This window comes from Geotrypetes seraphini, chromosome 4 (assembly GCF_902459505.1).
Source record: "Geotrypetes seraphini chromosome 4, aGeoSer1.1, whole genome shotgun sequence".
Lineage (NCBI taxonomy): Eukaryota > Metazoa > Chordata > Amphibia > Gymnophiona > Dermophiidae > Geotrypetes > Geotrypetes seraphini.
In genome coordinates, this window is record NC_047087.1 from 167,389,351 (window position 1) to 167,415,794 (window position 26,444).

Genomic DNA, 26,444 nt, shown 5'->3' on the forward strand with positions numbered 1-26,444 from the left:
TATCTTAAACCTAGGGTTAGGGTTAGCATATGTTAGGGAAAACTGTACATGTTCTCTTTTTAGAGGTCTGTCTAGGCATCTGGATGGGTTTTTTAAATTGTGAAGTCTGTCTGGGTTTGGCAGGGCTGGTTACAAGGATTCTGGTGATGCACCTCTTCAGTACTGCAATTCTATTTTCTTCGGGCCACCAGCAGCTCAGCGACTTGAGCCTGCTGCCATTAACCTCCTCCGGAAGCCACCTCTCTGCAGGTCCTGTCTCTGCAGGAACAGGAAGTCATTGCAGAGAGGTGGCTTCTGGAGCAGGCTAATGGCATCAGACTCACATCACTGAACTGCTGGCGGCCTGAAGAAAATAGCATTGCAGTGCCAAGGAGCTAAGAGGGTGAGAGCTACTGGATTCTTTGTAAGCAGGCTCTGCCAAACTAGCTTCTGGGGGCCTGGGGCAGGGTCATTCATCCTCTCTTTTATTTTTCAGATCAAAAATTTGGTAACCCTACCTAGGGTCGGTGTTACATGGAATCTTCAGGATTCTTGGCATTATATTAGACCTGTGGTCTTTGCTAATTTTGAAGTGAGGGCCTTTTGGGCCCAAAAAGAGTAAAGAAGAGCCGACAGATATATTCCTACTTTGGGACATGACACCAATAACGCTTCTTGGCATTCATTCCTACCAGAACACCTAGCCTTGATCACACATTCAGAACACAGATAATTGCTATGCAAATACAGGACCACAATCTAAAAATCCTAATATACACAAACGAAACCCTAAGATACCAGACTCTGCATGCAGTGCAACACCCGAGAAATAAGAACAAATGCATTTCTTCCTGAACAGTACAAAATATAGACAGCAGATATAAATTCTCACAACTAATATACGGTATTTCAGTCACTAAACTGAAAAGCATTTTTCCTACCTTTTGTTGTCTGGTGGTTTTATTTTTCCAGTGTCTGGTTGCACTTCCTTCTGTCTGTGCTCTCAACTGTGTTTCCAGGGCCGCCTTATCTATTTGCCTTTTTTCTCTCCTTCACTTTCTGCTATATATCCATCTTTAAGTCAAAAAGGAAACAGGCAGTGAAAAACTTTGTATTATGCTATCATACCATTACCCAGAAAATGTGCCTAAATAAAGCTTAAATCATGCTATACATATGTAAAGATCAACTCGGAGACATGGAGGGGCTTTTTCAGAAGGTAACCCCCCCCTATTTTGCCACCTCACTACCCAATCATTGCTGAGTCTTTCATACTTTAAAGCATTAAATAGTGCCAAATTTGTGCCAAATTCATACCAAATAAATATTAGAAAATCAAAAATTGCTTAACTTAAAGCTTAGTTTCAATAAGAAACCAAGCTTTAAGTTCTGGGGCTTCTCTTCGTCTCCAGACAGGGTCATGTGTTTATTCTCAGGGCAAGTAGATAGAACCTTCATCAACAGATAGAGTTTTCTTGGACTATCTGGCTCTCTTGGCCTGGTTTTATCTGCAGGTTCCAGATCTCGATCCCCTGGGTCAGAGCACCCATGCACCCTTGACGGGAGTCCCTCCTATCTTGGCGATCTCCGCTAAGTTTTTTTCCCCCCTTCAGAGGCTGCTCTCCTGAGCAGCGCAAGCTAGCAGCAATTTGAGCTGGTGGCTTCAGGGGGTGGCTCTCGACCAAGGCTAGCTTCTTAGGATTTCAAAGTGGTAACTCTTCGCACGGATGCCAGGCTCTTTGCAGGCCGCTAGTTTGCTTACTGCTCTTTCAGATGTGACAAGTTGTATGGTGGGGAGGGGGGGCACTTCATCTGCATCTTCCTTTCCCTTCACAGAATCTTAACCTCATTTTAAAGGGCCTTGGGGAGGCCTTCTTTGAAAGATGGGTTTTCTGGTCACAGTTGTCTTAGCACGGTGTATTTTGGAATTTCTGCTCTTTCATGCAGGGAACTCTTTCTCTGTTTTTCGGACGCAGGTGTTTTTCTCCATATTGTACCTTCTTGCCGCAGGTGGTCTCAGCTTTCCAAGTCAATCAGGAGGTTAGGTTACCAGTATTTCATCTGACAGGTTCAGAGCATACAGATCAGATCTTACGAAATTTGGATGTCTGGAGGGTCTTGTCTTGCTCCTTTATTTGGAAAGGACGATTGAGTTCAGGCTGTCTGATCACTTTTTTGTTCTCACTGCTGTGCCTCACCATGGTAGACCAACGTCCAAGTCCTCGATCATTTGATGGATTAGAATGGCCATTTTTGTTATTTCGGTTGCTTGCGGCAAGCAGCCATTGATCTCATTTACAACATTCGATGAGAAGTGGGGGGGGGGGGGAATCTTGTGTGATTCATCTTGATGAAATTTGCAGGGCGGTTTCTTGGTTCTTCCTTCATACTTTTGCCCTGTTTTACTGAGTTGCTGTGACAGCGCATTCTGATGCCATTTTTCGGGACCTCAGGTATGAGGGCAGATTCTTCTGACCCTCCCTAGCTACCGTAGGTTTGGTATGTCACTTAGCATATGGAATCCGGAAGGGACATAACAGAATGGAAGATTAGGTTTATACCTTTGACAATCTTCTTTCTGTTAGTCCCTGGAGGATCCATATGATCCACCTTCTTTGTCTTCACTAAGTTGTTGGAGTAACTTGTTCTTTTCTGCTTTGGACACTCTCATTATAGGTTTGAAGTTTTTCCAGCCAGTTGGAAGATCCTGTGGGGAGTTTCTGTGAGTATACACATTACCGAAGGCCTTTTTTGGGGTGCTTGCTGCGCACAGTAGGTTAGTACAGCATTGTTCCTCAATGTTTTTTCTGAGTTGCCTTTGTGCCTGTTTCTCACTTGTTAATATTTGGCAGAGCAAACCAATTCATGATTTACTCCCCCATACCCCCTAGTCTTGGATTTGCAGGTATGTGCTTGGCTTTGGGACTGGGACTGAACTAAGGTTGTTTGCTGACTCTCAGCCTAGGGGGGTGGAACATGTGTTCAGAAAAGATGTGGATTTCTGCAGCACCCGGACTGCAGGTTTGGATTGAACACCTTTAATTTTGAGGTGTCCCAGCTCTTTCCAATCTTTCTGTAAATCTTTAAAAACTTTTCTATCTGCCAAACATTTTGAAAATGAATCCCCTTATATTTTAGCATATTTTTAAACTTATTGTTAACCGCGTCGAGCTTCCTCTGGTTGAAGACCATGTATATAAAGTTAAAGTTTTAGTTTAGTTTAGCGTGGAGAGCTGCGCTGAATGGCCCGTGCTGCTTCCGAAGCTCATATAATTCCTATGAGCGTTGGGAGCAAAGCGGGCCATTCAGCACGACTCTCTGCGCTTAAAATCTGCTAGTGCAGTTTAATATGAGGCTAGTGTACGGAATCCTCCAGGGATTAACAGAATATTTTTGAATGTATAAACCTAATCTTCCATTATTAAAAAAAAAAAAAGAATGGGAGTTTGAATTGAGGCTGTGTTTAGAATATTATGTTAAAAAAATACATAATTGGAGGTCACGTGTTGTGGTGAGTTTGAACAGACGTGTTTGTGGTGAGTTCCTGCTCCCTGGGCTTCAACCTTCTTAATTAATCACCGGGCTCTTTAAAAGGGTATTTCCTTTTGTATTGATAAATATTTTATAATATTGGAATCCCAAATGAGTGCTAGAAATTTTTTTGTTTATGTATTTCTTTATTTGTCTATTTGCTTTATTATTTTTTTATATTTATTGATTTTCAAATCAAACAACCAAGAATAACTTGTACAGAAAGCAAAATTAGTAATTCTACATAGAACAAGAAAAATAATACAATAACATTGGAGTTATTCATAACTAATATGCTCAAGTCCTCAAATTATGGGATTATTTGCTTTATTATTGATTTCATTTGTTTATCTATTTATTGACTTATTTATCTGTTTATCCATTTATCTATTTATTATTCATTAATTGTATTGCTCCTTTTCTTTTTCTCAAAATGTCTTTGGAGTGTCTCTAAGGGCTCCTTTTACAAAGCTACGCTAGCGGTTTTAACGCATGCTTAGCACGCGCTAAATTGCTGCGTGTGCTAGACGCATTAAAATTCTGCGTGCGCTAAAAACGCTATTGCAGCTTTGTAAAAGGAGCACTTAGTGAATTATTTAGGCTTTTTCTTAGTGAATTATTTAGGTTTTTCCTTGTTACTTTTTTGATTTTTTTCTAATTGTTTGTTCAAAATGGTTTGGAAGAAGTTTAATTATAGGGGTTTCTTAAGTTATGGAGATGGAGTCTGGGGAAATGTTGTTTGGACAGTTGTGACCTGGGGACAGAGCACATCGTTTGTGACTCTGACTTTTTGATTCCTGTTTTTAGGGAATAGAATAGTTGTGTTGATTAGAGGATTTGGAGGTATTGGGATGGGGAATGGGTAGAGAGGGAGGAATTTGGGGTTGGGTTGGTTACCTAAGGCTGCGTATATTGGAGTATGGTTTCTGTATTCTTTTATAATGCTGTATATGATTATGTTCTGTATTTATTTTCAAAAAATTTGTATTCCTACCAGTCTTTTAGGTTCTTGTTTATTTAATGAATGTTTATTCTGAATGTGAAATTGTTTTACACCAGTGGTGAAGGCTGGGCACCCGGGTGTTGGTTTTTCGTTTCTTTGCCTTTTGTATCTTATTTGTACTGGGATGATTGGAGTTAAATCACCTGCCTAGTTGCGAGTTGCAACATGGAATGTGTCTGGGGAGAATTCTCCTATTAAAAGGGCTAAATTGCTTTCTTATTTACATAGCAAGGAGGTAGATATTGCTTGTTTACAAGAGACTAAGCTGTTTGATTTTGATCATATGAAGCTCAAAACTGGTTGGGTAGGAGAAATTTACTGTTCCTCTACTAACTGTGCAAAAGGTGGGGGTGGTGATACTTATTAGTAAATGTTTACAATGTCAACATACATTACTTGCTCCAGATAATTATGGTCGCTTTGTGTTGTTGCAGATGACCCTGAGTACATTTTGTTTTAATCTTTTAGTGGTATATTCCCCAACTCCTTATGAACATGCTTTCTTTCAAACCCTGGTTAGAACTGTTTTGAGTCGGGATGATGTCCCCCTAATTCTAGCGGGGGATTTGAACAAAGTACTTGATCCCCCTCTTGATCGGTCTTCCCCGGGGCAGCAGCCTTTCATTTCTCATAGAGGGCCCCTTCTGGTGATTAAGGCAGGTCATGACCTGTTGGGCCGCCGCGGGGGCGGACTGCTGGGCGGGATGGACCTCTGGTCTGACCCGGCAGAGGCACTGCTTATGTTCTTATGTTCTTATTAGGAGTCCTCTGTTTGAGTTCTACTCTAGACTTGGTAGATCTTTGGAGATTATTGCACCCCTCTGAAAGAGACTATACACATTTACATTACATTACATTACATTAGTGATTTCTATTCCGCCTGTGCCTTGCGGTTCTAGGCAGATTACAATTAGAAGAGATCTGGACATTACCGAGAGAATTACATTTATCTCTCATTTCACTTGGTCTCGTGATATTAGGGATATTAGGATTTTGTATTGAATTTTGCTGTTTGCTTACATATTATTTTGCTGCATATGTTTGAACTTTTTGAAAGTATTTAATAAAAATTATTATTTTTTTAAACCCCAAACATAATAGTAATTAAATTTTTCACAAACTTTTATTTATTTGAATGTTAAATTCTTGCCTAAAACCACCTATATGCTGATATCACAACTTTTCAAAAATGGCACTGCGCATGTTTAGGGCTCCTTTACTGCACGCTAAACCGCTAGCCACTAATGCCTCCCTTGAGCAGGCCTTAGTTTTTAGGCCAGCGCGGAGGTTAACGTGTGATGAAACGTTGCGTGCATTAACCCCGCCAGCGCGGCTTGATAAAAGGAGCCCTTAGTTTTGACCTCTAAATGTATAAATTCCCTATTCTTCTTTTTTTTTTTTTAAACAGCATTATAGCGAGAGCAACATCAAAACTATCTCTAAATACCCAATCACTATGCATATAAAAAGCAATGTAATAATCTGGGTGCCTGCACTTTGTGCACCCTGTGTGCTTATAAATGTATACTAGCACTTATGTGTGTTAAAATGTGCACTTAGGTGCCAGCCTGCCTAACTTAGTGTGTAAATGCAAGGGGATGTATATTTGAATGGAACATGTGCCCTGCCACATTTAGGTGCCTGCACTTACACCAGCTCTGTGCCTGATATAAGTACAGGTGTGCTGAGAATGGGTAATGGTAGTATTCTATAATGGAATTTGGTCATGCAGGTGGTACTGTAGTATATGCTGCCTCTCTCGCGTGTCCTCAGGGCACTTAATGGAGGCACCGAGTTGCAAAATTGCCCCCATAGTGCTCGGGTAAAGTTAGGGTGGACTAGAAGGTGTTTGCTTAATTATATGTACAGGGAGAAAATTTTCTAATTGGGCTCAAATGGGTGCTAAAAAAATCAGCAGTAAGTGCTGATTTCTCATGGCTAACCTTGGATGCTGGACTTTTATGCCTGCTGAAACCTGGTGTAAATGCTGGAACCCAAGGTAGGCACGCTTACCCAGGATTCTCTAACTATGCTTGCAACTTTTTGTAATGCCCATGCCCCTCCCATAGCCATGCCCCCTTTGGAGATAGGTGCCCTGCTTTATAGAATCCAAAAAAATGGCTATTTTTATATGTCGTTTTGCCGGGATCAAATATCAGCAAATCATATAGTAATAAACCAGAAACCGGTATATATTGGAATCAGTTGTTTCAATAAAGTATGAGTATGCCTCAGCCCCACCACTCCACCGCTGTACTATCTCTTGACTGCGGAGAGAATTATGTGGCACTTCATCATTGACTGCTCATAACCGTATTTAATGTGTTTGCTATTCATTTAAGTATTTTTAAAATATATTGGGTTTTTTTTATTTTTTTAAAGTATTTGCAGTTTTACTATAATAAGTGTACTTAGCTTGTGTGCTTAGCTGTTGTCAGCCAACGCCTGGGAGTTTATAGAATAGCATGTAGCCAGATGGCATGCAAATTGTAATGAATGCCAATTAATATCAATAATTGGTTGTTGGTACCCAATTATTGATAGCTAAGAGCTTCTTGGTCAATTTGCATGCAGAGTTTGGCAGCATGCCCAAATTTGGAAATCATATGTAGAATGTGCAGGATAATGATTATTCAGCTGTTACATAAGTGGTTCAATTCAGCCTGGCAAAAAGACTGTCCTAAATTAAACCACTTATATTAGCACACACATCCATGCATATACCCATACACAAGTGACTTGCGGTGACATTTATAGCAGGTGATTCAGTAGATGAGCTAAACCAAGGGTGATCAACCTTGGCCCATGCCAAGCCAGGTTTTCAGTATTTCTACAATGGATATGCATGAGATCTGTTTGCATTCAATTGAGGCAGAGGGATTGCTGCCAGGGTCAGGAGCAACTGGGGATCACTCGTGCTACAATAGGCCTGGGGGATAGAGCACTTGAGGGCAGTGGCGTAGCAAGGTTAGAGGTGCCTAGGACGGTGGCATCCCCCCATGTCCTGCTCTCTGCCCCCACTGCTCCTTCCCCACACCATGCTCACACCCTCCCTCCCCCTCCGGTACTTCTTTAAATCTTCGCTAGCCACAAGCAGCTTCTTCGGCCTGCTGTTCACGCTCATGTTGGCCTTCCCTCTGATGTCACTTACTGCCCTGTGACCAGGAAATGATTTCAGAGGAGAGCCAGCAGGTTGGAGAAGTTGCTCGCACTGATGAAGATTTAAAGAGATGGGGGGAAGGGAGGGTGTAAACACAGTGTAGGGGACGAAGAGGTGCCAGCACAATGCCTGGGGTGGTCTATCAACTCTCCCCCCGACACCCTCTTAAAATGCCACTAACTGGGAGAAAGGGATCTATAGACCACATGTCTATTTGACAGTGATGGCTCCTTTAAGAGCAACAGGCCACATGTTAGCAGCCCAATGATGGTATTATTTTTTCCTTCCCAAAAGTTTTGAGCTGGTGTTCCTTTTCCTGGAATTATACAGCTTCCAAACTTTAACAAATGCTGCCTTATTTGGATTACATAAGATATTTTGCATGAATTGGATCTTATATGTACTCTAAAATCTCTCTTACTTTGGTCTTCACCTTAATTTCATACTATTTCATTACCTTGAGATCAGATATAATTTCTCATTCTATCCCCTGGTACACATCAGTCTCTTAACCTGGCTTTCTGTTCCTCAAATGTATGACTGCACTCTCTTGTTTTAAAAGCTTGAAAGACTGTCAAACTGCACTCCTCAAGTTACTTATTTCTTACTTCATTTTGTCTACTCCATGCAAAATATTTCTATCACCAGCACAACCGATTTCCAGATCTCATGACAAAAACTTTACAGTTTGGGTGGCCAGCCATTCAACAGTCAAAATATTGACTAAGCTAATTGCTAAAAGCCAAGTGAGACTTGAGTATTTCAGTAAAAATAGAAAAGCAAGCTAAAAATGCTGTATGATGCTTAAACCATATTAAAGGGTGCAGATGGGAGCTCAGGTGACTTAAAAGAAAAGTCCTATGACAAATTGCAGAAAATTATAATTACATGTTTTTTAATTGCAGCCTATAGTGATGATTGCATGTACAGGCTATAGTTACTGTAATTTACTTTACCTCCTAAGTCTGTGAGGACAAGAAAAATGAGACACGGGCAATTGCAATTAAACTTCTGTTGATGAGCAATATGAGTCCTGTTAGCTCAAAATTGAATGTATTTGGATAAGCTGGAGTGAAAAAAACCACACACTTCAATTTAAAAAATGGCTAACCAGAGAATCGCAATCTATAGTACTTAAAAAAATACAAAGAAAATTCATAATTAACATAGAAAATAAGATATACAAAAATCTGTTTCTAAAAGAGATGAAAGGCTGAATAATGGGGAGGGGGAAAGATAAAGTAGTGCAATGCCTTTTTTTTGTCAGAGTCAGAGGATTTGCTACAGTGTAAAATAAAGTGAAATGAGGGAGGGATCAGGCACTGATTGACATCAGCCCTGTCTGCTGCATTCCTCCGCTCCAACAGCCCCCACACAGAGCAGTATCCAGACACACCAGCAAAGGTGAGATCTTACCACCTCCTGTTTTGGGACCTGGGGATAGATGTTAGGTGGTCCTAACTGGGGGTGATTGAGAGGTCTTTGCTCATAACTGAGAAGCCTGGAGGTGACCATGATTTTTCATGTTCTCTTATGCTTCCGCGGCTGGCGTCATGATTGTTGCAGTTGTCCGGGTCTCTACCTACCCAGACACGGTGAGACCTAGACAACTGCAACAATCATGATCTTTCATGTTTGCCAGCAAAATGAATGAGAGCAGGAGATGGAACAACTGAGCAGCAGTCTACAGGCTCGGAATAGAGAGCACACACAGGGCAAAAAATTAACTGCAAGCTATGGGATCTCATCACACCATCTCCAATGAGCTCTTATAAAAAGGATGCTATAATGGCCACAAGTGAAAGAGCACCAACTTCCACAAGCGATGGGGGTGTCTTGTCAGTGGCGAGTGCCAAACTCAAATCTGCCAATTTAATTGTAATGGACGCATACTGTTTGTATGGTCTAGGGCGGGGGTCGGCAACCCGCGGCTCCGGTAGTGTGTCACGCGGGCCGGAGCCTTTCAGTGGCTGCGGCGCGCTCCTGAAGAATGGGAGGCGCGGAGGATGACGTGTGATAGAGGTCTGCACGGGGACGCCCCCTGGCCCACGGGACTCCCACGGGGATGAAAACAGCCTACCTAAATTCTGGCGATGCAGGCATGCAGCTTACAAGTCCGGCGTCGCGGCGGGAAATAGCCATGCTGAGCAGTGAGCTCAGCACGTACACAGATGAAAGCCTTGCTTGCTGATTGGTCCGGTGTGTTAGATTTGTTTTATAATGGTTTTGCGGCTCCAAGTTTTTTTTCTTTTCGAAAACGGGTCCAAGTGGCTCTTTATGTCTTAAAGGTTGCAGACCCCTGGTCTAGGGAGTAAAAAGCAGCATGACTTAAGAAAATCATCATTACAACCTAGCGGCCTTCTGTGTCTTAGTTTATATTTAGCATGATTCCCCATCCTTTATAAGTTTGGCAATTGTAACTTAGGCCGCCTACTGTTTCCTGGTTAATTTTATTTTTAGATTGTTTTATTGATTTGCGATATAGCAAATAAAACTGAAATGTAAAATGAGAAAGTGTATTGCAAGAGAGAACCCTCCCCCCCATATAAACCCAAAGCAGTGCAAGTCTCTGATATTCAGGAATTTCCTGTTAGCTTAACCTCGAAATAAGGGACAGATCCTTCATTTAAGCTTTGTCAACACGTGACATTAGTAAAACAGACACCCCAAGCAAGCTCTGATCTTATCTACTTTTTTGTAGAGCTCCTTTTAGTGAACTACTGCTTTGTTGTAATAAATAAGAAAAGCAATACAGTTTCTAAATAAAACAAAACATCTCGATCCAAAAGTTTCAGTGCATCCAACCAACATTCTCTACTGCTACTAGTTGCTGGTTGGGATTCAGTGCCTTGAAAGAATCCCATAGGCAAGTTTTGTTCTAATTTGATTGGTTGGGCATGCTCAGAAGTTCTGCCAGCCCAACCAATAAAATTAAAGCAAAATCAAAACGCCTATGGGATTCACTCCAGGAAATTGAATCCCTGATGGCACAACAAGCACCAGCACAGCAGGACGCTCGGAGGAGCCCATGCTGTGCTGGCCTGGGATTGGTTAGGTTTGGCAGTCAGGGGATTTTGTATCTGTAGTGAATCCATGACCGCACGATGCTGAAGACTGCCTGGACAGGCATGGAGGAGAAGCTGGGAGCGAGCAGCCTGCAGCCAGGTTAGAAGAAGGAACTGGGAGCAAACAGCGTGCAGCAGTAAGGAGGAGCTGGGAGCAAGTAAGCTAGCAGCCGGCAGTCAGGGCCTTCACTGGGGAAATGGATTGGGATTTGATATAACACTTGGACAAGATGTATTAAGTGGTTTACAGTCAAGTACTTATCTGTCCTGGTGGGCTCACAGCCTATCTAATGTACTTGAGTACCCAGAAGGCGCTGACTGCACTCGACTGACATATAAACAGTTGAATATTGCTGGTATACATATCAGCTGCCAGCATTTAACAGTTTACACATATTTAAAACCACTAAATATATGTGTGTTCATAAATGCTATGGTTGCTGGCAAAAAAATAAAGGCACCTAGTATTGGATTTGAATATTAGACTGCTTTTAGACGGTAGATTCAGAGGGGAAGTAAGACCAATACTGGGTAGATTTCTATGATCTGAATCTCATAAATAGCAAAAAAAACCAACAAATCAGGATCAGGGCTGAATTGGGCTTTGATGGCAACTGCAGTAGTTGGGAAGTAGGACCAGTGCTGGGCAGACTTCTGCGATCTGTGCCCCAAAATTGACAAGGAGAGACAGATTAATGAAGAAGTGGAATGTGCACAGAGTACCAGATTCAACTCTGTTCAAGTTGTTGGGCAGACTGGATAAATCATGCATGTTTTTTATCTGCTGACATTTACAATATTATGTTTATTCTATTGAAATTCAGAATATATCCTGCGCTGCCTCATTTTTTTTTTGTCTCCATCTCAAGGGTCAGACTATTCTCTTGTTACTGTTCTTGGAGGAATTTTCCATCTCCATCTCTAGATTCTACCTATGCAGCACCCCTGTTGTTCCAGTATTAGGACCTTATCTCCTCCCACCCTCGTACAGAACTCCTTACTATCCCAAGTCATTGAAAAGCTCACAGATAACTATTTGACTTTCATTATTTTTTATTTATTAGAAAAGATCATATCATTAGCTTGACATACACTTTTTCTAAGCAGTGTGTCAATGGAGAATGCAGACATTTAATGTTTTTTTGTAAAGCATGTCTGTTTTTAAAGACCTAAGTAAATATCCAAAAATAAAAGCCTCGGAGTCCTTACCATAGATAATGTATACCAGAGATGAGGCCTCCACATCTCATGGCAAGGATAACACATTTTCTCCAAATTGATTTTTCTCATTGCATAAGCATTTCTGTTTTGAATGTTTTAAAGCTAGTTGTACTATATTGTCTTAAATCTACCCATAAAACTTCTTTTCATATAAACAGCTTTTTCCTTTGGAATGATGGTGAGCTGATTGGAGTTGGAAATCTGACAGCATCACATGAGCTACCTGCTTGATGTTTGTGTGTATTTGTCATGGAGGGACTCGGTTATAAGCTTTTCCTCCTCCTCCTTTTCCTGCTTCTTGGTCGACAGTGGCTGGTCCCATGGGGCTTTGGAGTGCTTGGGCGGCACAGATATCCCGTGCACTGCATCTGGCAGGGATGAAATGTTTCTGTTGGCAGTAAGTCACTGCCAGCTCTGGACAGAGGTTTAGAATTACAGCTCTTTAAGCAGACCCTGAATAGGTTGTTGAGCTGTGTTCAGTGTTAAGTAACCCTTTCTCTGCTCCCTACATGAAAATGCTCAAATGTCTAGTCCTCTGGTGCTGTCTCTGTCTATCTCCCTCTTCTGGTATTATTTCATGTTTGCTGCGAAGTACTAAAAAAAAAAAAACAGACTAATCAGATTGTCCCACGACTGTGACAGATTATACCAGACGTAAATGGTAAAGAGAGAAAGGCCAGAAAGTTACTTTTGTCGTAAAGGGAAAGAATTGAGGAAGTGTTAGGTTTTAACTGAAGTGCAACTCTATTTTTAAAAATACTGTATCAAGTTAAGCTCATGGTATTATTTTTAAAAAAGTATTCATAACCATTTTTACTTAACAATAAAAACCCTGCAAAAAAATCAATATACCGTAATTTCACTGTAAATTGATATGTGGGAGAAATTATTACTGTATAGGTACTTAATTCCAGCCTGTAACTGGTGTTAGTCTGGTCCCCAACCAGAGATTGGTGCTCAAAAACAGTTGTCAAGTGCCTAAGAGATGATCCCTAGCAGATAAGACGGTATGCTAAACTCAAAGGTATTATTCCTTTCTCCTCTTAATAAAGTTCAGGAAAAGCCATTACATTGATGGGAAGTTATGGAAGCAATCCAGATAATAAGGAGACTTTCTAGAATTAGTGTGCCCTCTAATCAGATTTATCAATTTATCTCTTAGAGCATGTGCCCTGGTAGTTGAGAGAGAGTGTGGCACAACCATGGCCTCTGCAGCCTGAGGTTGTGGGTTAAAATCCACACTTCTCCTTGTAACCCTGGGCAAGTCGCTTAAACCCCTCATTGCCCCAGGTACATTAGATAGATTGTTAGCCTGCTGGGACAGACAGGAAAAATTGCTTGTGTATCTGAATAAATTCATGTAAACAGTTCTGAGCTCCTCTGGGAGAATAGTATAGAAAATTGAATAAATACATAGTTAGAACCTCGGGCTCGAATAAGGGAAATCAAGGTTCAGGTCTGCCCCGCTGGCATTATGATGTTGAACAAGTCACTTGGGGAGCAATTCTACAACTGCACCCCAAGGATGTGCAGTGGCAGTATATTTTATAACACCATCTGGGCACCCAAATTCCATATTAGAATACTAGTATAACCTAGTATCAGTGAGCCTTAATTTACACACTCCTAGTTAACTAGCCATAGACCTGGCATAACTGCAGGTCTTAAATGCAGACGAGACATGTGTAACATATATAAGTGTTTTGTAAGTGGGAGGCTTATGTTCCACCCTTGTGAAATTCCCCCTTACATGTATGTGCTATGCTATTTATCACGAAAGTACTAACAAGTGCCTGAACACTACTCTGTAAGGGCCTGCATAAATGTATACACTACTTGTGCCAGTAAATGTATAGAATATGGTACATTACACAAATAAAGGGGGTGTAAATGTGGGCACCTAGATTATAGAATTGCCATTTTTATTGACAGTTCTCTCAAGTGTCAGCTTAAATCATAAGCTCTTTGGTAAAGGGGCTCTTGGAACTGAATTAAAATGTTCTGTGCGTCTTCTTAAGCATTATTTGGAAAGGCAGATTGGGGGTTTTCTTTTAATAGGTTTAGCTCATGCCAGCTCAGTTGTAGCTCAGAGCAGATTACGTTTAGAATACAGTTGGAATTCCCCTGTGTTTAGACAGCTTGTGATCAGTTTTGTACCTGAGGCCAGTGGAGGGTAGTGTGACTTCCCAAGGTCACAAGGAATACTGGAAGAAGCAGGATTTGAACCCTGGCTTCCCTAGATCTGAGCCCAAAGCTCTACACACTCTGCTGCTCCTCTACTGTTTGTTTATAAAGTTCAACAAATGTTCCCAAATTTGGCAGGAAGGCCTTTATGTCATAATACTTAGTTAATTTGCCTGTAATCTAAAATACATTTCTTTTCTGCAGTAGTGGGTTTTTTTTTTTTTCCAGAAGTCAAATCTCATTCTACTTTTCATGTTTAGTCACAGAGGGCCAGATTCTATAAACAGCAAGGCATGGTTGTCAATAAAAAAAATGGCACCATTTGAATCGTGCCAAGCAGTGCCTAAGCAAACTTAAGCGGCGCTAGTCATCCTAGATATAGGTGAACATAAGAATAGCCTTACTGGATCAGACCAATAGTCCATCAAGCCCAGTAGCTCGTTCTCACGGTGGCCAATCCTGTTGGTTTATGTTCCCTTCAGTGATAGCATGTTGTAATAAGATATTTTTAGGGAAAACCTTGGCATTTCAGGCTAGTGCAAAGAATTCCTATTGGAATGCTCTTATCAACCCAGTCATTATTTATTTAGAAAAATTTTTTAAACTTGTTTGAAAATTTTTTTTATTTTTTTATTTATCATTTCAAATAATTACATACACAATTGTACAGGAAATACTGAATACATCTCTTCAATTCATCAAATGATAAATGAATATGAAACATAAAAAGAAGAAAAAACGTTAACATAGTCCACTGGTGGAGGGAGAAAAAGCATCAAGAAACCACCTTGTGGGAATCAAGGATTTAACTAAATATAATGAAGAGGAAAAATTACTCAAGCTTACATCATTCCTAACATTCCATGATCACATTATACTGTTTCTCTCTGGAAGGTAGGAAGCCCTTTACCTTCCAAAAAGAAACCCAATTGGGCAGGTTCAAAGAAAATATACTTATTCTCTTGATAGGAAACGAAACACTTGCAAGGAAATCTTAATTGAAAACTTGCCCCTAAATAAATCACTCTTGTACAGTATGTAAGAAATTATTTCCTGCGAGATTGAGTCCATTTAGATACATCTGGAAATATATTCACCTTTTCACCTAAATAGGAGACCTGTTTCATTTTATGTTTAAATATATTTATTCATTTTCAACGTGCATAGAAACATCCATAGCAAAACACAACAAAGTTCTTACATTTGTGCACAAATACAGTCCCCCCCCCATTCCCCCGAATAGAAACATAAACATAATAATCCCTGAGCACCGGGAGCCAAGCACAACACATATTACAGGTTCAGGAGTCTACTCTGGGCCAGAGGTGTAAGAGTCATCCAAAAGCATTCCCAGATCAAAGTAAATCATTGACCCAGCCCAGTGTCGAGATCAGTACAATGTCTACATTCTAAGGAGGCATGTATGATCATCAAAGTTCTCTATTGACTGTAAGTCGGAGCGTCCTTGGCCAGCCACTGTGTCAAAATTGCTTTTTTTCCAAGCAATATTGCTCGTGACACAAAAGCTGAAAGGCCTTTGGGTTTAGGTGTGACAATATCATAGAAACCAAATAATGCTCTGGGTGTCGGGGATCACCGCCGACCCCAGAGAGAAGTAATATAGGATCCCAAACAATGCCAGAACTGAAGAATATGAGGGCAGGACCAAAACATATGTCCCAATGAGGCGTGTGCCTGAGAACACTTAGGACAATGATGGAACTGGGTAATGCCTATCCGGCAAGCTCGTATAGGTGAAATGTAAACTTCAGCTGCAGTTCCCAATGTTGAATGTTGGAGGACACCTTTCTCAAGTTTTTCACCACTTGCTGCAGCTGGTGGGAGGACCTGTTTCATTTTAAAGTATAGCTTCAACAACATTTCTTTATCTTGTAGAAACACAAGCGTAACTAACAATGTAGCACGGCCTAGCACCTCTATCTCAGAAGATTCCAAAAGTGCAGAGACATCGAACTCAATTTTCTCCCCTTGAGTATCATCTGAAATCTTTTTTAAGTAGTAAATTTTTTGTATAGGGGGTAAGTTAGAGTCTGGAACTTTCAACACCGTTTCCAAAATTTTTTTTTAAAGCGTTCTAGAGGAGACATATATTTAGCAATTGGAAAATTTAAGAGTCTTAAATTTAAATTTCTTTGTTGATTCTCCAAGTTTTCTATTTTCCTCATTAATCACATTTTATCAGTAGATTGTTTGACAAGCAAAGTCTTCGTTTCGTTTGTTGTTTTCTCCAATTTAGTTAATTCTTCCTTCTGAAGTTGAACAGATGTCTCCAAATTGGTTATCTTAGCAGATGAATTTAAAGTATTAGTAACAAAGTTAGTACATACCGCGTGAAGGTTTTCTATCACGGTCCAAATAGAATCCAGAGTCACCGCTGGCGGCTTCACAAGTGGCTTGAGGGGGGGGGGGGGGGAAATCAGCCGGATGGGATATGGCTCCTTCCGTTGGGCATGGCCCACGGGTTCCCTCACTCTCACTACCATTCAGTCCCAGCGGGAAAGAACTCCCTGCTTGCATCGGCTCCAAAACGTGAGTCGATGATGATGTGCTGACATCCCGGTTAGCTGGATGTTCGGGACGCTCCTCTCCAGATCCAGTCTGTGAGTCCTCCAAGCTCGTCAGTCCCGTCTCAGCATCTCCAGGCATAGGGGGAGTGTGTGGTCCACACGGGCTCAGTGACAAATCGCTATCTAAGCTATGCACTTCTCCTGGCATAGCAGCAGAAACGCCCGCTGAGGTTTGATGGACTGTGAATGCTGTTATCACAGTCTGTCGCGGTGTTGAGGTTTCCGGAGCAGCTGGAGGGTTGCCCCTTGGCCTTCCCCGTCTTTTAGGCATAACTGCAGGTAATTCAAAAGGAAAATCCCTAACACGATGGGAGCCCTCTCAACTTGCATCTTGTTCGAGTGCCATCTTGCTTTTTCTCCCTGAAAATTTTTTGACTTAACTGCATTTTTTAAATTTTTTTTAAATATTTGAGAAGTCTGATCCCTATTTATTGTATGTTCAGTTCTTTTCTTACTTTGAACCGCCTTTGAGATAAATTTTGATTTTGATTCAGTTGTAATTTGTATTCTGTGAGAAACACTTGATAATTATTGTAATTCGCTACATGTCCAGCTTTTTCTTATTGTAAACCGCCTTGAACTGAAGGTTTGGCGGTATATAAGAATAAAATTATTATAATATTATTATTAGCAATATTCCATGCTACTGATTCAGGGCAAGCAGTGGCTTCCCCCATGCCTTTCTCAATAACAGACTATGGACTTTTCCTCCAGGAACTTGTCCAAACCTTTCTTAAAACCAGCTATGCTATCCACTCTTATAAGAACATAAGGTGCAGCTCCATTAGGCCAGCTTTTCACTTGCCTGATTTGGCAACACCTATGTCAGATGCCTAATGACACCTAACTCAATCATGCCTATTTTCCGCCCATAACCATGCCTTCTGTTTAAGATAGGCATCCTTAGGCATGGGAGGGTACCTACACTTAGGCGTCCTAAGAGTTCAGTGCCAAACTCTTAAATTTATTTGTTTTTCTTTTTTTTTTTTTGATTGGCTGAAACCATTGTGGTCGATTACCACGCTGATTAAGCCAGTTAAAAAATAAAAATTAGAAGCTGATCCCAAATGTAGGCATTGCTAGGCGGCTGCAATTAGGGTGCCTAGCGGTTCCTAATGTAGGTGCCGTTTATGGAATATGGCCCAAAAAGGCTACCCTTTTTCTGATTTCTGTGTAACTGTTGGGTGGTCTAGTATAAGGGATCCATAGGCAAGAGGGTGCTAACTTGTATCTCAAATTTCTGTGGATTTTCCATAAATGTTGATTATTATATTGCTAACTTAGAATGTGATGGTGAGTTTGTTTAAATTTGTGTGTAGGTAGAGGGTAAGGCTGTCGAGTACCTCACACCCAAATGCATTATCCATTCAAATCCTTTCCCTTTAGTCATGGAGGAGTGCTTGAAATTAGAATTTCTAAGTAGCATTCAATAAAATGTTTGATTTTGGTCCAGTCATATAATATGTGAGCTTCCTGCTTCCTCTCTCTCTCTCTCTATATATATATATATATATTTAAAAAAAAATTTTCAGGAGATAGAGTGCATGACTTTTTTGTTATACTGGAATGAGAACAATATGGGGAAATTAGATTTTCTTTGTCTTCAAATTGAGTTAGGTCAGCTGACTTGTAAAAGAACCTTATTTTTATTAATATCTCTATACTTCTGGTCTCTAAACAAACATAAAAGCTGTCCTGATGGAAAATCTGGTTCATTCTTAAACATGTTAACAGAGAAAGAATGGATGAAAATTTAGCCTTAATTTTCACTTATCATATAAATAGTATAGGCCATGCTCTCTTTGAAAGTCAAAACAAGTTACTCACGGTCATTCAGCTCAGACTGCACTGAGTGGATGTGTTGATGGTTTTAAATATATAAGTACACTAACATTTTTAAAAAATTTTTCTTTGCTTTTTTCATACTCCTTTTTTTTTTTTTTTTTTTTTAATTCTCCTGTTTTTCAAACCCTCTATTAATTTTCATTCATCTTCTCTCCCCCACAGATAGATGAACTCTATGAATCATATTGCATCCAGAGGAGACTCCGAGATGGAGCAAATAACATGGTTAAAGCCTATACTGCATCCCCTGGCAGTAAGGAAGCCCGAGAGAGTCTTGCTGAAGCAGGCAAGGGATACAAGGAGTACACAGAGGTAAGGGCAAAGCTGGGGTTACTTGACATATGAGGAGTATGCAGAGTTAAGGATGGGGTTTTCCGTTATGTCAGGAGGACATGAAGGTATGGAGGAGAATACCAGGTTTCCAAGTTTTATTTAAAATTTGATTAAACGCTTATCCAAAAATCTAGGCAATTCACAGTGATAAAAAGGGGATGACAAAATCTACAAACAATGGACATATACATTGAAGACACATAGCATCAGTGGCATGGTATTGGCAGAACCCCGTTTGGTTAGGATGTAGAATTTTTGTTTTGTCAGCGAAATTTGATTAAAAATGATCTTTTCTGTCAATTTAGCTAAGAATGGCAGTTTGCGATTGGCCTATAGTTTGAGCATTCTTGATTATTCCCTTTATGGTCATGTCTGGAAGTAGCTCACCAAGCAAGGTAAGACGTAGGTTGAGGACTTAACTGGCATATGTATTGTGCTGAGTTGAGGCCAGGATGAGGGATATGTCTGTCCTAGTATAACAATTCTTACTGGGGGTTTAAAAAAGGTTTGGATGATTTCTAAGTCCATAGGCCATTATTGAGATGGCTTGGGGAAATCCCCTGCTTATTCCTAGGATAATCTTTACTACTTTGGATCTAGCTAAGTACTTGGGACCTAGGTTGGGCTACTGTTGGAAACAGGATACTGGGCTTGATGGACTTTCAGTCATTTTTTAGGCATTTTCTAGGCGTTTTACAATGATAAAAAGGTGATAACGAAATCTAAAACAATGGACATATACATTTAAGACACATGTGACCCTTGTGTTAGGACTGGTAGACTACTGCAACATCCTCTATCTGCCATGCCCCACCAACATGATTAAACAACTACAGACCGTTCAGAACACAGCTCTACTCACTCGGAAAAACTGATCACATCACCAATGCCTATCTAGACTCACACTGGCTACCGATACGAGAAAGAACCCAATTCAAACTATACTGTCTACTATTTAAAATAACGCACGGAACTGCACCCATCTACCTAAACAATCGCATAAACCGAAACCTTTCACCCAGAATAAGGAGAATCCAACTCCCATTCACATATCCACCACTCAAAGGTACTCGACGCAAGAAACTATATGACAACCTCCTAGTGACGCAGGCAGCGAAACTCAACCCCTCCATCTCCAAGCTTCTGACCACAGCAACTGACTTTAAAGTGTTCCGAAAAGAAATCAAAACACTACTATTCAAAAAACACATCCCATCTACCTAATTCTCTCCCTTTTTCCTATCCCTTCCGTATACTCTTCGCGAACTTACAACCCTTCTGGTAACATCTATTCAATGTCTCTATACTGAATCCTCAATATATAACCGGATTCCAGCTTCTTTCAAAGTACTGTAACCTACTAGTAAGGCCTCCTCAATGTTTCAAAATGTCCGAAACCTCAATACGCAACAAAAAAACCCCCAGATGTGTTCAATGTAATGTAATCTCAGTATGTAACCTAAAACCAGCTTTGTTCAATGTAATGTAATCTCCTGGAAATGTCCAGCTATCTTCAAATGTTATCCGCTTAGAACCGCAAGGTACAGGCGGAATAGAAATCACTTATGTAATGTAATGTATCGACGTACAATTAGATGAGAGGTAAGAGGGGTGAACTACAATAAAATATAGAAAAGAGAACAATGATGGGAAAAACAATAGGAATGAAGGGGAGCAGTTTCTTTATCGCTGGATATCATGGAAGCAGAGAAAGGAAAGTCAGTGTAAAAAGGCGTCATTAAAAAGAAAACATTTTAGTGCACCTTTGAATTTATCCAGATTTTGCTCTTCTCTAATATTACAAGTAGTACAAGCCAGTATGGCAATTTGTTCTTAATATACTGATGTACTACCACTGATTATCGCTCTTTAGTGCTATTTGGTGCATGCACTGCTTTCCAAATAAACATCAGAGCCCCTGCTTAGCACCAGGTTATAAATATTAAATTACACTGTGTGTGTGAGAGTAAATTCCAAAAATAATTTACCCTGGTAAATGGGCTATTTCAATATTGCCCCCTCTACCTGTCCATCAAAGTATGCCTTTAAGCAGTGTTCTTCAACTGCTGGTCCATGGACTGGTGCCGGTCCACAGAAATTTCCTGCCGGTCCACAGGCCCGGCACATGCATCTGGCCCCAGATAGTGCTCTTCAGCTGCCGGTCCATGGTGCGATTGATGCGGCGTTGTCTTCGGGCTGGCTCCCTCTTCCTCAGTGTTGCAGTGCACAAAGCTGTGGGCTGAGGCTCCTAAGCGCATCCTGTGTCAGAACTGGAAGCCTTCTCTCTGACGTAGCATAGAGGGAGGACACAACAACGGTAGGGGGAATGAATTAATTTTTTTAAATTTTGTGATTGATTTACATCTGCTGTCTGTTCAGGAAGACATGCATTTGTTTCTTTTCCTCTAGGGTTGAACTGCATGCAGTCTTGTACCTTAGGGTTTGTTTGTATATATTAGTACTTTTAGTTTTTGGTCCCATATTTGCATAGGAGTTATCTGTGTTCTGGTAGGAATGTATATTGAGAAGCATACAGTGTGCTTTGTGTATTTTAATTTTGTGGTTACCATTATGTGTTGTTAATACGATTATATTATTGTGTGTGTGTATATATATGAAAAATGAATGGGAAAAAATGGTGTTACAATTAGTACTATTATGAGGGTGGGGTCTGGGGTGGAGATAGGCGGGGTCTGGCCCACGACTTAGCCGGTCTGCGGACCCGTGCCAGTCCACAAAATAATTATTTTATTTTCACCGGCCCATAGGTGTCAAAAGGTTGAAGAACACTGCCTTAAAGGATATGCATTTGTGTACCCACACAGGGTGTATTTTTGCTTTAATTCCAGCTGCTGTTAGCTACCCACCCTCCACCTGCCACAGTGGTTGGGTTGGCCTTTCTGCTTGGTATTCAAGACAACAGTATCAATTATAGTCATAGACAAGTAAGATATTGACAAGTATAATCACCACAGTTTTTTCAATGTCCCAGATATTCTTTATACTTATTTTATAATTCCTATTTAGGGCCTCAGATTTGCCATTAGGTGCCACACATTTCTGGAGTCACCAATCAACTTTTGGCTATGGCTTCCTCACATTTTCTTCAGAAATGCTATGCAGATCGGGATGGTACGAGTAAATTTCAAAAGGGGGGGACTTTTCTTGAAACAGCCTGAGGGCGAAACATGTCGAATGACAGGTCCCTTCCCGATGTTACTAACAGAAAAGATTTGAGATAAGTTATAAAGTTCTTACAAGTTTTATGCTAAGAAAAAATTAAGAAAAAACGGATTAAATTATTAATATAGCACTGAGCACTTTATATATAAAAACATAAAAAAAAGTATAATGGGGCTAGTGAGGAAGCCATAGCCAAAAGTTGATTGGTGACCCCAGAAATGTGTGGCACCTAATGGCAAATCTGAAGCCCTAAATAGAAATTATAAAATAACTATAAAGAATATCTGGGACATTGAAAAAACTGTGGTGGTATTCAAGGCAAGCATACAAGATACAAGAGATTGAAAGTCATATAACTTGTATTAAAAGTGGTTCAAATAAAACCATGAGAAGGGGACTAAGGGATTATACATTAAAAACAACCTTAAATGCACTGTTATCCTAAATTTAATAGTAGTAAATAGAAATAAATCCAAAAAAGATACTTTTTTAAATTTATTGGACTAATTAACTAGCTTTTATGGTTTAAATTTATTTGATATACCACCCTTCCATAAGCAATTGCAGGGCGATTAGCAAAATAATAAAACAGATTAAAAAAACATAAAACAAAGGAAAAGGACCAGGCTAATCTGGATTTGAAGCGTAGACATACCTGGGAATGTGTCTTCATGTAACTTATGAACTGGAGGTCTGAGAGACTATGGGACAATCATTAGCAAAAATCTCTGTGGCTTCAAATGTGAAGAAAACTAATTATAAAATTGTTGGTATTTTAACACCAGAATATTTACTTTGCTGGTTCCCCCAGTCATCAGATCTTTGTTGGAGAAACTGTGGAATGTTAAAAATTATGGGCCAGATTTTGAAATTGGTGCCTAAAAAAGATAGTGCCTATTATATGTCAATACACTTGGGCGCCCATTACAGAATTGTGCTTAGCGGCGTCTCTTAGGTGACTGTAATATAGCCAGGGTTTTAAGTCTACATTATAGGCACCCAAGTCCATTACAGAATTGTTCCTAGAGGTTTAATTCTAATTTTAACCAAGTTTAATTTTGATATAAATTGAATAAATATCATTTTTATTGAAAATGCATACCTTTGAGTGAGTTAGTGGAGTTTTTGACGTCAAAAGGTACCATATGTTGAGCGGAGCTGCAGTAATCGTGTTCACGGTGCCTGTCTGTTTCCATCCCTAAACACTCCTACTTTGGTATTAGGTGCCACTAGGCTCTATGCGATAGGTGCCTATCTTTTATAGAATCGTGCCTAAGAGGATAGGCGCCTATCTCCCAATTAATTTTTATTTTTTTTCCAGTTATGAACTTTCTAAAACTCACAATTGAAGCTAATTTGCTAATTGTTAGGTTTATTTAGGCACCTTTATTTAGGCACTTCATATAGAATTTCCCCCTATGGACCACATATGGTGGACCTGCCCGAAGGCAAAGGCCTATTGATCCTCTATTTGATTTCAGATTAAGTAGATTACGGGCCTGACAAGCCCCTGGGAACCAGGGACCTACTTATTGAAAAGGAAAATTTCTGGTCTTTGAAGACATTATAAAGTGTTGATTCAGCCCTCGCTTCATGCGGCCAAACTTACTTTGGCTGCAGCTTGGAAAACGTCAGGGGTCCCAGCAGTATCGAGCTGGAAAAAGACTGTTTTGGATGTACAGGCTGGAAAAATTGACAGCCTTTAGGCATAATTGTCTCTCTAAATGGGAGAAAATATGGGGCTCTGTGCAAAACTTGAAAACTTTATGGGAAAGTGAGACCTTTACTGTTTGCTCTTAAAGACTGTGATAAGTGCATGATGGCTATGTCCTTGAAGTGTTCAGAAACTTAGGTGAAGATGACCTCCAGATGATCTTTTTTTCCTTATGGGGAGGGTTATGGTTATATGTTGGAAAATCTTTATACAGAGAGTGCTCTAAGCCTATTGGACTATAACTCTGTTGTGTTCTGTCATTGTACCCTGTGAAATGTCCATTATGTTTGCTTCCATATAAACTGTGTTTAAATGAAAAAAGAAAACCCCAAAGAAAAATGAAAGCCATTGGTGACAGAAATAAGAATAGAGGACAGAGAGCAGATTGATAGACTACAATACAGTACTAGTAAATTCTTATTGAGGCAAAACCATCTTGCTCCACAGAGAAAGCATTCAAAGGCAACACTGTTGCCTTCAGATCAGAAAGAATCTTTTAGTCCAGGCTGGTTTTTGTGTGTATATGGGGGGAGGGGGGTTCCCCCTCCCTATTTATTACCTTTAAAGTGGACTAACATGGCAACCACATTATTGTATCCTAAATTTGGAGTTGGTTAAAGGAGAGGCATGATGCCCTAAGCCTAGAAGTCTCCCCCCAAAAAAAAAAAAAATGTGTGGCACAGCAGGGAAAAACCAGAGAGTCAGGAAGGGCAACAAAAGCAATTTGCTTGAGTGGAGTTCATGAGAATGGATATAGGGAGACATAAGGGATGAAAGGAAGTGAGAGCTTGGATTGTGTATGGAAGTAGAGAGGGAACCAATAAAGCGGCTTGTAAAGAGGGATTAAATGACACATTCTTATATTTCACAACACCAAAATGTTATTCATTCATTTAACTCAACACCAGGGACAAATTAGATATGGTTCCCTATGGCATACGGAGAAAAGACCTCAGTTTCTTCCAAGGGTAATAAGCGCATAAAAGCCATCATAGGAAAAACATCCTTGGTCTACAAAAACTCCGTTTTACTATTTCAAACTAATCCATCTTCAGAACATAAATAAATTCAAAACATAGGAAACCAGCGCTTATCTTTTAAAGTCTTTCTTTCCACTGGTGTCGGTAAAAAAATTCACAGCAGTTGTAGAATCACAATCTCCCAGTGTTGTAAATCTGAAGCACTCGGGAGAAATAATCTAAATCCAGAATTCCCGACAAGGCCCTGTTTCGTGAAGTTCCTGCATCAGGGGAAATTCATTCAAACAAGAGCTACCGCTTCACAAATTATATGTGTCACACAACTGAATTATGGCTACATTGAAGTTGGGGTTTTGGCTTGGTGGAAGACCTCTAAGGAGTCTGTATAAGTGGGTTATGATAAGAGAGTTGTTTGATTTATGAAGGCTGGTTCAAGTTAAACTAGAGGTTCTTGAACAAGTCCTCTAGCCAAATCCAGGTTTTTAGGATATACACAAATATGCATGGGATAAATTTGCATGCACTACATTTGTTGTCTGCAAATCTATCTATACATACTCAGTATGGGTATCCTAAAAACCTGTCTGACTACGTATGTCATGAGGGCTGGGTTGAGAACCACCAGGTTAGACTGAATGGCCAAAGAAGCCAGAAGAAGCTAATAGATTGAGGGGAAGCACCACCCAAAAATGATAATGTATTGTTAATAATATTGCATTGGTTTGAGAATTATCTACATGAATTTGAGTGTAGAGAGGGGTAGGACAAGTCATTTTCTGGTCTCTTGCCACAGAGGTTATGCTGATATGAATATTTTTTGTTTCCTCTTCCCAGAATATGTGCGCTTTGGAGAGTGAGCTGGAGAACCAACTGGGAGAATTCCATGTCCGAATGAAAGGTATGAACCATTTGAAGGAGTCTGTGCCTCTTTCCAAGAATCTACAGTAGGGTACTGCATGTGCCCATGCATATACTCACGAATACAACTTTGTGCAGATATTTTGTAAAACCATTTATATGCGTACATATAGATACATGGCTGTTCAACATCAAATTAAAAGACAAGGAAAAAGCCAGGCCTTTATGTAATGCAGCAGTGAGAAGTGTTTGCTTTGTTTGTAGTTAAAAGTGCAACTGTAGGGTGCCTTTAGTGAGCCAGATCTTATGAGCTCTAGGCAGCTAGGCTTCAATGCTAAAAAATGCAAGATAATGCACCTGGGTAAGAGAAACCCGCGTAGAACTTATGTACTAAATGATGAGACTTTGGTTAGGACCACGGCGGAACGCAACCTAGGGGTGATCATTAGTGAGGACATGAAGTTTGCCAATCAAGTGGAGAAGGCTTCCTCCAGGGCAAGTGGAGTGTATCCGCAGAGGTTTCGTCAGCAGGAGACCTGAAGTTATGATGCCATTGTACAGAGCCATGGTGAGGCCTCACTTGGAGTACTGTGTTCAGTTTTGGAGACCACACTACCGAAAGGACATGCTAAGGATCGAGTCGGTTTAGCGAACGGCCACCAGGATGGTCTTGGGGCTCAAGGATCTCGCGTATGAAGAAAGATTTAAAAAATTGCGGCTGTACTCACTTGAGGAAAGAAGAGAACGGGGAGATATGATTGAAACATATAAGTACATCACGGGACGCATTGAGTCAGAAG

The 26,444-nt window shown here is 40.3% G+C and overlaps 1 protein-coding gene across 6 annotated transcripts in view; it reads left to right on the forward strand.

Annotated features, from left to right (window-relative positions):
- The window catches only part of RIPOR1 (RHO family interacting cell polarization regulator 1), a 350,808-nt gene that overhangs the window by 206,466 nt on the left and 117,898 nt on the right, over positions 1-26,444 (forward strand). For all 6 annotated transcript variants that reach the window (XM_033941973.1, XM_033941972.1, XM_033941974.1 and 3 more), the window contains 2 exons: positions 18,739-18,888; positions 25,621-25,684. In XM_033941973.1, the coding sequence (XP_033797864.1) occupies positions 18,739-18,888; positions 25,621-25,684 (214 nt within the window). The remainder of the gene's footprint in view (positions 1-18,738; positions 18,889-25,620; positions 25,685-26,444) is intronic.